Source organism: Medicago truncatula, chromosome 4 (assembly GCF_003473485.1).
Source record: "Medicago truncatula cultivar Jemalong A17 chromosome 4, MtrunA17r5.0-ANR, whole genome shotgun sequence".
Lineage (NCBI taxonomy): Eukaryota > Viridiplantae > Streptophyta > Magnoliopsida > Fabales > Fabaceae > Medicago > Medicago truncatula.
In genome coordinates this window covers 35,992,313-36,008,544 of record NC_053045.1, presented here as the reverse complement: position 1 = coordinate 36,008,544, position 16,232 = coordinate 35,992,313, and the positions used below count along the sequence as shown (strand labels likewise).

At 32.6% G+C, this 16,232-nt stretch overlaps 2 protein-coding genes and 1 long non-coding RNA gene across 6 annotated transcripts; 2 read left to right on the top strand and 1 right to left on the bottom strand.

Annotated features, from left to right (window-relative positions):
• Positions 1-397: 397 nt before the first annotated feature.
• On the top strand, positions 398-3,528 carry LOC25492792 (V-type proton ATPase subunit E2). Its single transcript, XM_024780977.2, has 6 exons — positions 398-499; positions 761-861; positions 1,016-1,172; positions 2,345-2,547; positions 3,289-3,388; positions 3,505-3,528. The coding sequence occupies exons 1-6, from the start codon at positions 398-400 to the stop codon at positions 3,526-3,528; spliced, it is 687 nt and encodes a 228-aa protein (XP_024636745.1).
• Positions 3,529-4,019: 491 nt separating this feature from the next.
• LOC112421290 (uncharacterized) lies at positions 4,020-14,514 on the bottom strand. 4 transcript variants are annotated; one of them, XR_005645836.1, is made up of 4 exons: positions 14,208-14,514; positions 14,048-14,095; positions 6,138-6,200; positions 5,512-5,913 (listed from the first exon to the last, which is right to left on the bottom strand). It is a non-coding gene; the product is annotated as an uncharacterized lncRNA (long non-coding RNA). The 4 variants fall into 4 exon arrangements; XR_005645837.1 differs by having other exon boundaries at positions 5,512-5,910; XR_005645835.1 differs by lacking the exons at positions 5,512-5,913; positions 6,138-6,200 and adding an exon at positions 4,020-4,433 and having other exon boundaries at positions 14,208-14,509.
• On the top strand, positions 10,634-11,534 carry LOC112421289 (glycine-rich protein 2). The gene has a single exon (XM_024782405.2). The coding sequence runs from the start codon at positions 10,724-10,726 to the stop codon at positions 11,348-11,350; it is 627 nt and encodes a 208-aa protein (XP_024638173.1). The 5' UTR covers positions 10,634-10,723; the 3' UTR covers positions 11,351-11,534.
• Positions 14,515-16,232: the final 1,718 nt, after the last annotated feature.

The window sequence follows — 16,232 nt, the reverse complement described above, 5'->3', positions numbered from 1 at the left end:
TTCAAGATCCAATTCCTCAACAGGCCGTAACAAAAGCACAAATGATGTATGCATGGATGTTGACTAAACAAGTGGATGAAGGATAATAATTAGCTCTATGTTTTCATTATTTTCTCATTTAAATTTCCCATTTTTGTTAATTATTACACAATACATATATCAATTTGAAACATAGTATCACATGTAAGTTTGTTGTGTCATTGTCTTAGAATCAAAATAGTAACACTTTTGTTGCAAGTAGCAAGTTTCGAGAAGGAAATTGATCGTAGGTGAAAATATAGGCTGGTTTTTCTTTTTGTCTTTCTCTTTTCAATTTGAGAAATTGATAATAAAATGGATAATGGGTTGTGTTTACATGTTTTCCTAGGTTCTTTGAATATCCAAGAGGAAAGAAAAGATGAAGGATGCAGATGTCTCAAAGCAAATTCAGCAGATGATTAGGTTCATCCGCCAAGAAGCTGAGGAGAAAGCTAATGAAATATCTGTTGCCGCAGAGGAAGTATGTTTAATTGATAACTTTTTTTTCATGAAAAATAATTAGACAAGTTAGGTCTTGATCGTAGGTTAACATCGGCAACAAGATTCAAGTCAGATTCTTATGAGATCTGAGTTGAATCCTTATCAATCGGACCAACGCTGATTTTTAATCAACGACTTACAAACTTATCATCATGCATTAATGTTATGAGTTGTAAAATGTTTAATAATTTGAATATCAATGGATTGGTGATTTCTTTATCCTTGTTGTGATTCATTTTAGGAATTCAATATTGAGAAGCTACAATTACTTGAAGCTGAAAAAAGGAAGATCAGACAAGAGTACGAGCGAAAAGCCAAACAGATTGATGTTCGTCGAAAAATGTGAGTGTATTAGTATTTCTATTTATTTTCAAAAGACTAATTAGTAAAAAAGTTAAACAGTAAACTTGCTTTAGAAACCTTCAAAATTACTACAATTTATTTCAATTAAAAATTAGGAAATTTTTGACGAAACTTTATTTATTTGCATGAATAGTGAATACTCGATGCAGCTGAATGCATCTCGTATAAAGGTACTCCAAGCACAGGATGAGGTGGTGAATTCTATGAAAGATGATGCTAAAAAGGCACTTTTACACATCTCAAATGATGAACAAGTATACAAGAAACTCATCAAAGAAATAATTGTTCAGGTATTTAAGTCATTTTTTTATACATCCAAATTTTGTCATTTTCATAAAACACAAATTGCCAACAACAATAAAAAAAACACAGGTTTTAATACTTAGTTAGGGTTAAGTAATTTGTGGAATTGTGTGAATCTTTGACACCTTGTTCGTTGTCTGATCTACTTAATATTTTTAATAGAACAAAAAAAATTATTGAATAAATTGAGTGGTGGCACTTGCCTCCAATGTAGTAGTATAAATAGATATGTGCATTCTTGGAATGTCCTCATAGTTGGGTTTTTGAAAGGTATTTATAGGTAATGGGTTCAAATCTTGAGTTTGACCAGTTTAAAATTGAGTTGAACAGACCATCGTGCCCATGTGTAGTCTGTCTTGCCACTAGAGCATTGTAATCCGTTTGTATAATTATTAGCATTGTTATTCATGTGTATAGTTGTTAATTTTCAATTTATATAATGTTCGATTTGTGCCTTATATTATAAATAGAAATATTTTCGGGCCCCAAAAATGGTGACTCCATGTGCCATAGCCCGACCTCAACGGTTATGGGCTGAAGTTGATTGTCAAGAAGCTTCACATAATTATTTTGGTTTTTTTTTTTTTAAATGAGTTTATTAATTTTCTACTAAAAGAGTGTTGTCGCTCCATTGCCAACCACCCGGACCAAATTGTTGCCAAGCTAGCTGCCCAATGCCAACCCTAAACCTCTACATATATCAATCATATACTTCTACCAAGTTGATCCTAACGGTCCATCCGCCCTAATACGACCACCTTCCATTCCATACATTGCGACTAAAATGTTATACCATAATCTCCTTTGATCGACATACATCATCCAACACCATTTATCCAACAACACCAAATTTAACTACCAAATTCTACGAATCCTCGACCCTCCATTCTCCTTGTCCAAACAAACAGTATCCAATTAACCCACAAAATTGTGTACGTGCCCGACTTGTACACCTTAATTTTTTTCTACATCCTTTAATACTCCATTTTCCCTCTATATCTCTATTCTTATCAAATCACTAATATATCACTTTCATAACATCACTCTCCTTTTCTTTTTCTCCCTAGTAGTAGATTGGTTTTTGGGTGTAAAATATTATTTTCCAATTGTTAATAATGCTAGCTGAGACAAAGTTAATTTATTGCATATGTGTTTGTAGGGTTTACTACGCCTGAGGGAACCATCTGTGCTACTACGATGTAGAGAGGGTGATAGTAAGCTTGTTGAGTCGTTGCTAGAGGATGTCAAAAAAGAATACTCAGAGAAAGCAAACGTGCAACCCCCTAAGATTGCCCTTGATGATCGTGTTTATCTCCCACCTCAACCAAAAGATGGCAATGTGGATACGCATGAACCTTTTTGGTATATCCTTCTATTTATCTTTGATTAAATTACCATGAACCCTTTGTACTTTATAATTGTTTGATTTGTCTAAGTTTATGTTTAAGTTTTATTTAAACCAACACAAATGTTGGTTTGCTTTGCTTATTAGAATCAGATACTTCCATACATCTTAATCGAACAACTATAAATTTAGTCGATAAACCTTAGAAATATACCAAGTAGTCCTTAAACTAAACAAAATCCATCAATTTTGTCTCTACTATTAAGTAGTAAGGGACTAAATTGACGGATTTTAATATTAATATACTTTAAGGACTGAATTGGTGAAATTTACATAGGTTAGGGGCTGGTTGGTTTATTTATATAGTTTAAGGATGGGTTTATTCCATCTTAATTACTTTTTTTCCGTTCATTATGACATTTTATATTATGACGAAAATTGACAAGTTCTAAGACAATAGATTATTCATTTTCTTGGGTATCATGCCAATTTGTTGTAAAAGTTTTCTTATCTTATCACCTCATTTTCAATAAAAAAAAATGGGATAGATGTATTAGACTAACACAAAAATTTAAACTTTGATTAAGTTACAAGTTTTGTATGCGTACTTATTCTTTTGTATGAAAACACCTTCAATGCTACTATAAAATATAAAATTAACGACAAAAATTAGCAACATACAAAATAAATCTCTCTCTAATTCATGATTAATAAATGATGTACTTTGTGTGTGCTTGTTAATTTATTTTTCTATGTAGTTCTGGAGGAGTAGTATTGGCCTCAGAGGATGGAAAGATAGTGTTGGAAAATACTCTTGACGCGCGACTTGATGTCATTTTTCGACAAAAGTTGCCCGAGGCATGTTCATTACCTTACACTCATTACATTGATTTCAATCAGAATCTCAAGTTTTACCTTAATTGTTAGTGAAAAAGTTAATTATTATTGATCAAAACTTATTTTTGCACTTGCAGATACGAAAGCGTTTGTTAGCGTAAAGTTGAACAAAGACGGTGCAATCTGAATTCTATATTGACATCTCTTGTGGAACTTGATCACAGCAAATGACAATCATTTTAACTTTATCTTTCATTTTGTTATAAGGTTATGTGTTGCATGTCTGCAATGTTTTGTATTGTTTTTAAAATTAGATGAGATACATAATAATTATTAAAAATAAACTGCATTTTATGTTTGATATCAACAAAAGAATAAGTTCAACTGTATTTCAATTTTGGCATAATTTCAATCTTAGGTATACCTTTCAAATGAGTTTGTTTTATTAACTCTATTCTTGAAACTACTAGACCTTGCACCCGTGCTGCCGCACGGGTCATGTTGATGGAAAACAAAACATTCAATTATATTGTAAATAATAATCTAATTAATCCAAAAACAATGTTAAAAATAAATACACATAAAAAAAGGGAACAATTGAAAAAGATACTAAAATGCAATTTATCAACTACTTATGCAACTTCAAAATTGTACGGAGACTATTAGTAGGATTTTTTTATTTTTTTTGACGATTGAGTATAAACATTCTGAAACATTTGTTATATGCTACATTAGTAGTCGTATTGATGCGATCACCGTACAATTTTTAACATTTTAGGCATATAGACTTTCTCCCCAATGTTGCTTCCTAATATCACCTTTTCTTCAAGAACATATCTACCCAACTTTGTAATTATCAACCGAATACCATTACATAGGCTAGCAATGAAGTCTAAATATCACATTAACATTATAGGAACTCACACCTTCAATTTTCTCAAGTTTGTGCAAAATATCACCTTTGATCTTGAGAAATGAAATAGAGGCCAATGTTGTGATTATTTGTTCCACATATGTTTAGTCTCAACAGCCCCTTCCTCCATGATTTTCCAGGTCTTCAATCTCACTGTAATCTCATGGAAAATAACTTATAAGCTTGCCTTAGAGCATTAAAGAATGGATCAATCATAAGGTGAATGGTATGATCACCTTTTCATGGAAATTTATTTAGTGTAAGCTTTGTTGTATGTTGAATGTGTAATTGAAGATGATTATGTGTAGTAAAGGTATTTAGAAACATGGTGTGAAGAATGATTATAAGCTAGGAGCATTGGTGTGAGAATTTAGGACTTAAAACCTGTAAGTTGTTTCTATAACTATTACAAGTGATTATTAAACATAACATGATGAAATTTCGTAGAAATGGGTTAGGAGATATGTATACATGTTTTCTTTGATTCTGGAAAATTAGAATAGAAATTGAATTGTTTAGGGTTTAGGGTTCGACATAGAAAAAATCACTCTTTAATAGGAAGCAGATTTCTTTAAAAAATCAAAGCAATAATAATAGTCACTGGATATCAAATTTACAAATCTTTTAAACTATACTTCTTGACCAGTGGGAATCAAATTAATTATTAAGAGGAACATTATTTATATTCATTTTTCATCAGACACCTTATTTATTGTGCATTAATTAGAAATCTGAAAGTTCATATGTTGGTTTAGCAACTGCAAGAAACCCCATCGGTTGCTTCAGCTTGGCTAACATTAGCCTTTGGCTTGAAATCCTTTAGTCACTCTGGATTCCTCGTAAACTTTCAAGTTTCTGATTTCATTCATGTAAAAATTATACTACATATAACTTGAAATCACTTAAACTACAACTTAATAATACATTAGTTTTTGGCTCAATCATTTGGTCACTCTGAATTTCTCATGAATTGATCATACATTAACTCCTAATCTCTAATAACAACAAATTATTTTCTAAAGAGTTGTATGTGGTAGGCTGCAAACAAATTATTTTGTATAAAAAAATAATCACATGTAACTTGAAATGTGACGAAAGCTCTATCTCAAAGTTGTTGGATTTTAATAAAGTTACAGACAACATGTGTATCATAAGCAACATTTAAGTGAAAATCAACACCCAAAGTATAAGTTAAGAATACATAATGTATAAAGCAATTTTACGGCAAATAAAACATTAATATGAAGTAGTATTTTAGGTAAAACTCATATGCCAATTATTTTTCCTCTGCCTCTGCTAGCGATGGAGCATACAAATAATAAATTGAAATGCAAATACTCAATAGCCAGCCTCTCTATGACAGTTTCTGCTAAAAAGTATCAGTTATTGGATCAATCCTACAAAGCTACTTCTAGTTGAATTCATATCAGCACCAATAAAACAAAATACATGGTAGGATTGATCTGCATCCAGTAAACTCTGTTTAGATCCATATTAATTCTTTCAAAGGGAAAATCCAGAACATTGTACATCTAAAAAAAGTTACCCAGATAAAGAAAATAAATTCAAGGTCCATATTTTATCTCTTCTCAATCTCTTGCATAGTAGTGCTGAAAGTTGAATTCAGAACCTACTGAATAAAAGAAAAGAATTCATTGAAGAATGTAACGGAAATTGAGACAATTCCAAAGCCTAAATCTAGAATTCACATTTGTAACCCAAGAAGAATGAGTTGTAAAAGTAAAATCCAATGAGGCATTCAATCAAACATGTAAAAGAAGAAGTAACTAAAGCTGAAAACTTAACAAAGAAGGTGATGAATTAATTATAAATGTATGGAAAAAGGAAACAACTCACCATAGATATGATTTGAAGATGAGTGAAATTTATTAATCTTCAGTCGCCCAATCCATACCACATCTTGAACAGAGGAAACAAAGAACATTAAGAAAGGGAAGATGAAAAAAATTCTGTGAATAGGAGAAGAAAGGGTAGAGGTGTGATGGTGGCAGGGAGAAGGAGGTGAGGAACGGTAGATGAAGAAGGGGAAAAGGTCATAAAAGGATCGGATGTGTAAAACATCGTGTAATCCCAAAGGTTTTTTTTTCCTTGGGATAATAAGAATGAAACTAAAGAGATTTGTGCCAAAATGAGAGAGAAGAGAGAGTTTATCTTTTTTTTGGAAATTGAACAAAAATAGGAGTGTGGCAGACAAACAACAAAATTTGTATTCCCTAGCAGTGAAATTTGAATTTCAAATTCGGCAATTAATGAGCATTTTCCCGCCCAATGCATTAGGGTTTAGAAAATGGGGTATGCATAATGTACCTTAGGATTAGATATTAAGATTATGATGATGTTGATGTGTGATCCATGAGTTATGGGATAATACTATGTGCAGGTTTGTAACTGATAAGAAACTAGATTCAGAATTGCATGTTGCGCGAGCGAACGTATAATTTTAAAATTTTCATTAAAATTTATAATAGGAAAATGCTAGTTTTAGCGAAAACAAGCTTCTCGAAAATTTCACGACCCTTATAAAACAACTCCTTGAATTGTGGTAACTGACAAGTATAATAAATGGAGCCGTTTTCTTTGTTATAAATGACCTCAAATGATGTGGACTGGATTGTAGAGTGAAGGTTTGTAATTTGTATTATACTAAGTGTGCAGTTTTTCAAGCACATACCACAGAGGTAAGTTTTCAAGCCTTTGTTAGCAGTCTTAGTTTGTCCATTGGACTGACGGTGGTAAGTTGTCGTTTTGATGAGGGGCACCCCTTGAAGGTTGAAGAATTCAGTCCGAAATTGGCTCAAAATAATAGGGTATCTATCACTTGTAATGGAACCCGACATACCATGCAACTTGAACATGTTGTCTAAAGAAAAAGTGCCCCAAAGTGAATCATGGTTAAGAGAACCATGGATGTTGGTGGTGTGTCATCGGGAAGGTGGAACTGGTCGCCCTTATAAAATCACATTCCAACATTTATTTGTCAAATTTGGGAAATTCAAACTTGGAAATACAAGTATCATAAGTGTTGTGGTTGTTCCCCGATATGAATTGACCATGGCGACAATCGTTAGAGTGAAATCATACTTCCCTCCGGTCATTTTTATAAGAAAAAGTTGACTTTTTAAATTTATTAAGTAATTAATGTATTTAGTATAGAATATAGACCAAATAAATCATTAATGTAATCAAAAAAGTAAAATATTTCTTATAAATAGAATCGGAGAGAGTATTACATAGAGATTCTAATTCATCTGCCATTTAAACTACCAGTCCATCGAATCTAGACAACGTGAAAAGCATAACAATCATCCTTCATTTTATTTTCAAATAAAAAATTGAACACCGTAAATAAGTAGATATAGTGGGATGACAAGGTGATATATCAATTGTAACACATAGATCTTTGGACATTAAGGACACACCATTAATACCATACTTCTAGACCATAAATCCAAAAATTGGGATAAAGGTTTTTTTTTATCTGAAGGGAAAAATGTGTTGGGTATTTGTATTGACTGCATTGTTGCTAAAATAAATAACCTTGATCTGTAAGTTGGAATCAAAGTTTCAACATGTGTTTAGGCGTCTCTGGAAGATGTTGGATGTGATGCTTCAACATCCTGGCACGGTTCAGTGTGAATGAGTTCTCACATGTTTGTTCGCGAGCCCTTTATTGTTTAAGGAAATAATATTTCTTTAACTTATTGATCAAGCAACGTGCATATCATCTAAGAATCAGCTATAAAATATTTCTAAAGTGTATTTTATATTTTAGGAAATATTTAATATTGTTTGGAACGATCCTATAAATGTTCCGACATTTTAGGACTTTTCAGATTTGTTTCTGATTCTTGTTTTGCAGATTAAGCTAAACCGATCTACATTGTTATTGAAGCCCAACGAATTATTTAGCCCAAGTTGCTTCAGTATATAAGGAAGACTTCAAGACCTAATTGTTTATTCAAGCCGTCATTCTAAAAGTTAGATTTTTAGGGTTTGAGTCTTCATGTATTCTGCTCTTGTCTCGTTTGTGATGCAAGTTTAGAATCTAGTGTGTGTTCTTCTTGTATCGTCTGTGATACTTGTTAAGACTGTTTTGTGAGTATTGATTACTCTTTGTACTACACCGAAGTTGTGAAACAAGGTGCTAGTTGTTTGTGTTGGAAGGTAACTTCTACTTTATTTTGGTTTAGGTCTGATAGGTCACTGGGGCAATAACTGACCATTAGGATAATGAGATGGGATCACAAATATAGGAGTTCCTAGGTTGAAGTCTATACGGGTATGTCCTAGGTCATATAGTGTAAACGAGGAGTTTGCTGAGAGCTATTGAATAAGGACTACACTAGTGGATTTCCTTCTTGGCTTGGTAGCCCCCAGAGCATGTGTGTTTGTCACCGAACTGGGTCAACAAACTCATTGTGTTATTTACTTTCCTGTCATTTACTTTTCTTCTTTTTTATTTCTGTTATCGCGTGATGTTGAAACATTAATCGTAACATTACAAACGTCATAACATTACAAACATCGTAACATCATACAGAACGTATTAAAACAAGTGGGCTAGAATTTCAAAATGTGTAGGTGGCAAGACGAGATATATTTTGAATAATCAAAGTGTGTATTATTTCTCCGATCTTTGGTACTAGATAGACCAGCTTGACACATTGATTCATCTAATCATTATCCAATCATTACAACTTATCGCTTATAGAATCATTATCCAATGATTACAGCTCATCACTTCTAGAATACCCAGGATAAAATGGAGAATTCCTTAAAAAAGTTCTAAAAAAAATATTTAATTAAGAATGATGTGAATAACTCAAAATATTTTATTATTTGGTAATAGTAAGAGCAAATAATCATCCACAAGTCCTAGTCCAACTCATAAAATGTCAAAATTGTTAGGTTAAATGTCATGGTCGAGTTTAGACCTCGAGTTCTCTAGTTTTGTGTGTGAATATTTAATGAATATTTGTAATTAACCTTGACAAAGAATGTCAAAATATCGAAATAGTAATTACGTGAATTAACCTCAACTCAAAATGTTAAAATATTGATTAACTTCGTCTCCACTTGTGTGTGTTTGTGAGTTTCTAACAACAACGTACAAATGATTTGGCATTTGTAATTCACATAATTACTCAGTAAAAACACTAAATAAAAAAAGTTCAGTCAATATGTTCCTGCCCGAGCCGAGGCCCAACCCAACATATGTTCTCAGAAGCTCTTTATACAATGCCCCATAAGAACCCTGATGGGCGTCACGCAGGACCACATGGGAATAATAACCTTTGGAAGCAATATGAACCATTTAGTCTGGATTCAAGGCCATGCTAACTTGATTTGTGCACAGTTGTATGAGGACTACAACTCTTAAAGTAAAGGTTCATGGACCAAAATCTTAAACATACTTTAAATACTAACTCATAGACATTGGATTGGGTCATGTACATTCACTCTTACCCTAAAAATAACTATCATTACATGACACTTACTAACTTGATCGTCGACGTGTGGCCTAATACACCACCCACATTTGTCCTGCTAAGAAGCCTGTTGCCGATGATATAATGCTCACCAAAGCCATTCAACATCAACAACCCATAATCTCAAGTCCGACAGGATCATCATCTAGAATGACATACTTAACTTATTTTTTTTCTCCTATATATCTAGTGTATTAATGTTTAAGCTTCTTAAATTGCTCTCACGCATCCAAAATTACCTTTAATACTCAAACGACAGTTAACTACACCTTCTTTTTTTCTTTAACATTCAGTTCATTAATGAACGATAATCAACTACCGTCAAAGATATCAAAATAATTTTCTCATAAGTTAGAGGAATCTTAAAAGATAAAGAGCAATTTTCAAACACCTAATCCACAAGACATGACATTATGAAGGATAACCCACACCGTAACCGTACGGTGGTATGGAGAGATAGATATTTTTCTAGAAAAGTGAGAATCAACAGACGTAATAAATTTTAATAATTTTCAAAAAAGTTCAAAGGGAAAAGGAAGCATCATTGACCACTCCACTATCAGTGATAGTAGTAGCAGGCTCACACAATCCAACGATGAACATTCAATACGTTGAACAAAACCAGCACCCCCAACCACAGGATCCGTTTCAGAATTCAAATCGGATTAGAACCATGACAAACCCGGGCCCACAGAATAAATTAAAAAAGCCCATTAAACTATTGAGTTTATCCAGAAACAATTCTAAACAGGAAAAAAATCTTCAAGAATAAACCACAGCCGTTGGATCTATCTCAATCGTAGGGTAAAAATATGGAGTAGAGGTTATATAAGAGAAGCTTCACTCTTCACCAGAGAGTGTGTTTTTTTAGGGTTAAAGCGCAGCTTTGAAAAGAGGGTTTTAGGGTTTGTGAAAAATTCAATTCAATTCATCATGAGTGGGTCAAAATTAACTGGGAAGGTGAAATGGTTCAATGATCAGAAGGGGTTTGGATTCATCACCCCTGATGATGGTAGTGAGGAGTTGTTTGTTCACCAATCTCAGATCCAGACTGATGGATTCCGTTCTCTTGCTGAAGGTGAATCTGTTGAGTATCAGATTGAGTCTGATAACGATGGAAGATCCAAGGCTGTTAGTGTGACTGGTCCTGATGGTGCTTCTGTTCAGGGATCGAGACGCGGTGGTGGCGGCGGTGGTGGTTATGAGCGTGGTGGAGGTGGTTATGGTGGAGGCGGTGGTGGTTATGGTGGTGGAGGTGGTGGTTATGGTGGAAGAGGAGGTGGTGGCTATGGTGGTGGTGGAGGTGGATATGGTGGAGGAGGTGGTGGTTATGGTGGTGGTGGAAGAGGTGGAGGCCGTGGAGGAGGCGGTGGTGGATGTTACAACTGTGGTGAGTCTGGCCACATGGCGAGGGAGTGTACCAGCGGTGGAGGTGGTGGTGGTGGAAGGTATGGTGGTGGTGGTGGTGGTGGAGGCGGTGGCGGTGGCGGTGGAAGCTGCTACAGCTGTGGTGAATCTGGTCACTTTGCAAGAGATTGTCCAACAGGCAGCGCTCGTTAGATCTGAGTAAAGTGGTGGTGATGGTGGTGGTTTAGTTGTTTCCGGAGTCGCTTTTTTGGTTTTGATTTTATCTTTTTTATAATTTGCAATAGTTTTGTAGGGTTTTATGCTGCTGGATCTATCTCTATTGTGCGAACTCTTGGTTGGTTTTTATAATGAATGAAATGTGGGGTTATTTTAATTTTGTTTGTTTGCTTGCTTGCTTATAGTTTTGGTTCTATTTAGTCATGAAATTATATCTCTTTATACATAATCTGCTCATAGCCTTTACACATTTTGTTAAGGTAGATTGTGTTCTTGCCATTTGAATATTTGTTGTGATGATGGTGTATGGTGCCATTTGTTGTTAAATTCAATTGCAGGTACTCAATTATTGGAAGAACTCATGCTTACTTTGATGATAAATTCATTAAGCCGATTGAGTTTTTTATACTTATTTGTAACATCAATCTCAGTAGTTTGTTAGATGGTCTTGTGGAAAGGCCAACAAATTATATTTCTTGTGTTTTGATGCCTTTGTTGTTTATTATGTTTTGAGTTTTCAACTGTTTATGCATGATCTAAGCAACAAGCTACAGACAATTCAGTGTGTGATTTGTGAGAAGTTTGAAAGTGTATTGTGATAAATGATTGCATATGTTGTTTGTCAATCTTCAAAAGTCGTCTACTGTTAAATGATTAGATGATTGGTTTAATTTGAAATTTGAAATGTTTTATGGGTCTGTTTGGACTGGTTTTGTAGCTTATGCAAATATATGAGGCTTTTATATATCATTCAGTTACTTTTGCAAACCTATTTTAAGAAACAATAGCTTATGAAGATACTTATGCACTTAATTTTTTGTTTAGTTTAGTAAGCTATTTCCAAATGGGTCTTAAATGGTATTGTAGATGTGAGGACTGTGTTAGGATCATGGTTCCAATATCATTAATGGTTGTGTTTAGTTTTTGAGTAAGCTATTTTTCATTACTTTAAAATTAAGTTCTCCCTAACGGTTCCTAAATGGTGTTGTGTATGTGTGGACTGTGTTAGGGCCAAGTTTCCAATTTTATTTTTATTTTTTTTTACAGATCCTTGGTTGTAAAATATAGTCGTATTTTGTTTAATTAATATTGTAGTGTAGGGAAGGTTGTAGAGATTGTTAACGATTTGGACAGTTCGTTTCAAATTGGTTATGAATTATACAGTGTGGAAACTGTAACTTTTCCAAAATGACATGATATGTCAGTGAAAGCTCAGCAACAATTTATCAAGCTACTCAACATGAAGTACCATTTTTTTTTTGTGTTATAACAGCACTCTTTTTGCAGAAAAATCGTAACTTGGTTCTATTTGTAGCCAAATCCTCTCGCTCCTTTACCTATAGCTATTGATATAGGAAATTGGGTACGTTGGAAATATACTTCAACTGTTAAATTAAACACTTAAAACATCTGTTATTAGTAATTTAGCCTAGGGTACAATTATTTTAATTGCGAGTATATTGTTTTAATTCATTCCACTCAAATATTTCATACTCTACTTGTCTTTTTGATGCAAGTAAACCAAACAATTTTAAAAAACCAAAATCAGATAATGAGAACATTTTGGCAACTATGTGAATAACACCGCAAAAACGTCCGTCCTTTGGTTTTTTTTAAGTAATGTTTTCCATCTCAAAAAATCCAAGAATTACAATTACAATCCTAAATTGCTAAATCCTCAAATCAAAATTGGAAGTCGTTTGAATTTGTGTATTGTGCAGATCTGTTAGTTTGACATGAGATCTTGTGAAATTAAGCACACAACAAAAGAGATCGTGCAAATTTATGTGTGTGGAGATATCCTACCGCTGTAAACGCACAATAGAGACTACAAATATGCGCTCATGATAAATAGATCATATAGAAACCTATGTAATTCTAGAGTTACTACGTGCAACAAACCCTTGACTTTTGGAAGGGGTGCAACAGAGAGGTCCTACAAATTGTGCCTGGGAGAAGAAGCCAAAATGTGGAGATGAGAGCTTATACTAGGAAATTAGAAGGAAAAAAAGGTGAGTGAATCCTTAGATGAGAGTGAGATTCTTTTGAATCGGGGTGTGCAAACTTTCAGTTAAAATGCAAATGAATATTGGTTAGTATGTGTAATTTTGAAATTAAATCCTTCAGTTGTGAAACAATAAGTCAACAGCTTTACGGTCTTTCTTGATGTTATTTTCTTGCACATTCAAATGTAATTTAAAAAATGCGAATGCAAGCAATTTTATACACGGACATGTATTGGCAGATGAATCAATAACTTTAGTTACAAGACATAAAGAGCAACAACTTAGAACTGACATATGCTGCATAAATTGCCAAAAATTTCACAAGGTTAACTTGATTGTAAGATCTTTGCTATTTGCAATTGCAACGATCTACAACACACAATTTGTCACTTTTACTTATGCCAGGAGAAATTTTTCAATGCAAAACAGCTTGATTAGGTGTGACAGTCTGGTTAATAACCAGTCTCCGGATATCGTGGAATTTTTTCCTGCCACACCAGATCGAGTAATTGTCTAAGATAAATGATACCGATAACATCAAGGAGAGCAAACATTTATATTTTTGGAACTAAAATATGGACTAATATTATCAGCGGTTACAATTGCAGACATATACATGCATTAAGAATACAATACAAGCACGAAATGTACCAGAGATGAGAATTACCATAGAAGAGGAGAGTTTTTCCAATTAGTTGGCCTAAGATCCTGACTCCTGAGAATAAGAAAAAATAAACAAAAGAGAACTATTAATGATTGTAGATTATATTAGAAATGGTTCAGAAAGAACAAATTGGAAAAGAATGAAACGTGGAAAAGAAGCTTACCAGCACTTGTATAGCAGAGATTTGCACTAAATCAGATAATAAGAAGAGAGTAGGCACAACAGTACTTGAGGTAGGTTTCCCATTTTAGTGTTTCTTTGAATTTTCTCACTCAATTTCAAGCACTGACTTCAAAATTTAAAAGTAGAGCGAATCTCGAGAGAAGAAAAAAATAACAGGATTGAAGAAAGATAAATGGGTAAAGAAAATGGTTTATAATAGGATTGGTTGGTGGAGAAAGAAAAGAAAGAGGAGTGTCGTCATGTAGAGGATATGGGAATAATCTCATGGTGTCGACATTGTTTCATCACCTCTATATCCCACGTTACTCTACCAATTACCATAATAGTAATAAATTCATAAGTAACAACGATATTATTGGGCCCAATTTCTATGGTACACTCAATAAAATTGAGAATTGAGTGTACCGATACACCCATATGTTAAAATAAATAGTTTAATGAGTTATTTTTTTTAAAAAAAATATATTTTCTATTGGTTACAATTATAATAATTATATTTTATTTCTCAAAAGTGTCGGCAAATCAAAATTCAATTTTTTTTTAATTTTTAATACCCATAATAGTGAATATTGATTATTTTTTTGGATATATAAAGGATGAAATGACGTTTTTTCTTATAAAATAATATTTTCTAGAATGTAAAAGTTGATAAATATCTCTTTATTACAGAAAAATGATCGATAACTTATTGATTTATGAAATAGGTGTACCGGTACACTTTAATTTAAGGGTGTACCATAGAAACTCCCATTTATTTATTTCATAAAAACTGAAATGTTTTTATAAGGCACTTGCTTATACGGTTTTGAAGGTGTTTGTGGTAGGGTTTCAACCAATTTTAAAGGAAGAATTCATCTGATCTAAATATAAAATTATTTTTGAAGGTTAATTTAAAATATTTGATCTGATTTAATTTGGACTAGTTTTTTTTTTTTTTTTTATTTCTAAATTACCGATTGTATTTTTTTCTTTATATAAATTTTGTAATTTATAAAGAAACTGTAAATAATAGATTTGATGCAAAATGTAGCATATAATATATTAAAAAATTAATATTATGAAATGACAATGATCATTTATGTTTAATATATGATCATAACAAAATAGATTAAAATAAAACTAATGACTAATTTAAAAAAATTAAAAATCAATGAATAATAAATTAATTCAATATATCATAATAGTAAAATAAAATAAGTATTAAAATATATTTATGCGGTTGTATTGGGTTTAGTTAAATTTATGAAATCAATCCAAAATTTAATCAAGCAGTTTTCACAAAAAGACCATTCACACATGTTCAATAGATCATTGAAACATGTTCAATAATATTCAAGTTTATGCAATTTTTAGATTTTTTTTAGATTGATTTTGATTTGAATCGGTTTGAATTTGAAAACTCCTATTCGTGTCAGCACGTGGGTTATACTGAATTTTAAGAAAATTTTAGACTTAAATTTTGAAACTTTCAAAGAATATCTTTTTTCACCCTACTCATCTCTCATGACCTCTCCAATTTATAATTCTACCTTCGAATTATATAATTTGCATCATTTTCTACTATTTTAGATTTTATAATTTCAATCTTGTAAAAACTCTGAAACGTCTACTAAATGATACAAAAGTTTATGTTGATCATAGTAATATCCCCACAAATACAACAAAACATAATTGTAAAGAATGAAAAAGGAAAATAAGAATGAAAAAGAGAGATGAGCTGGAATGAAAAACTGCAAAGAATGAAGGACTATTTATAATCACAATACAAGCATGTTACGATCTTCCTTCCTCCGCTTCTTGTATACAGATGTAGCTTTAGTTGTCAAACATGTTTGTAATTCAGTGCATGATGTTAATATAGTGTACAAATGCTTTAACTAATCTTAGATGTTGTTTGCATAACTTAGTTTTGTCATTTGGTACCGGCTAATCCATTGAGGGTTCATGCCCTTGATTTTGGTGTAGTTTTTCTCTTTCTTTGTGTTTAGCCTTCCTTGTAATAAAA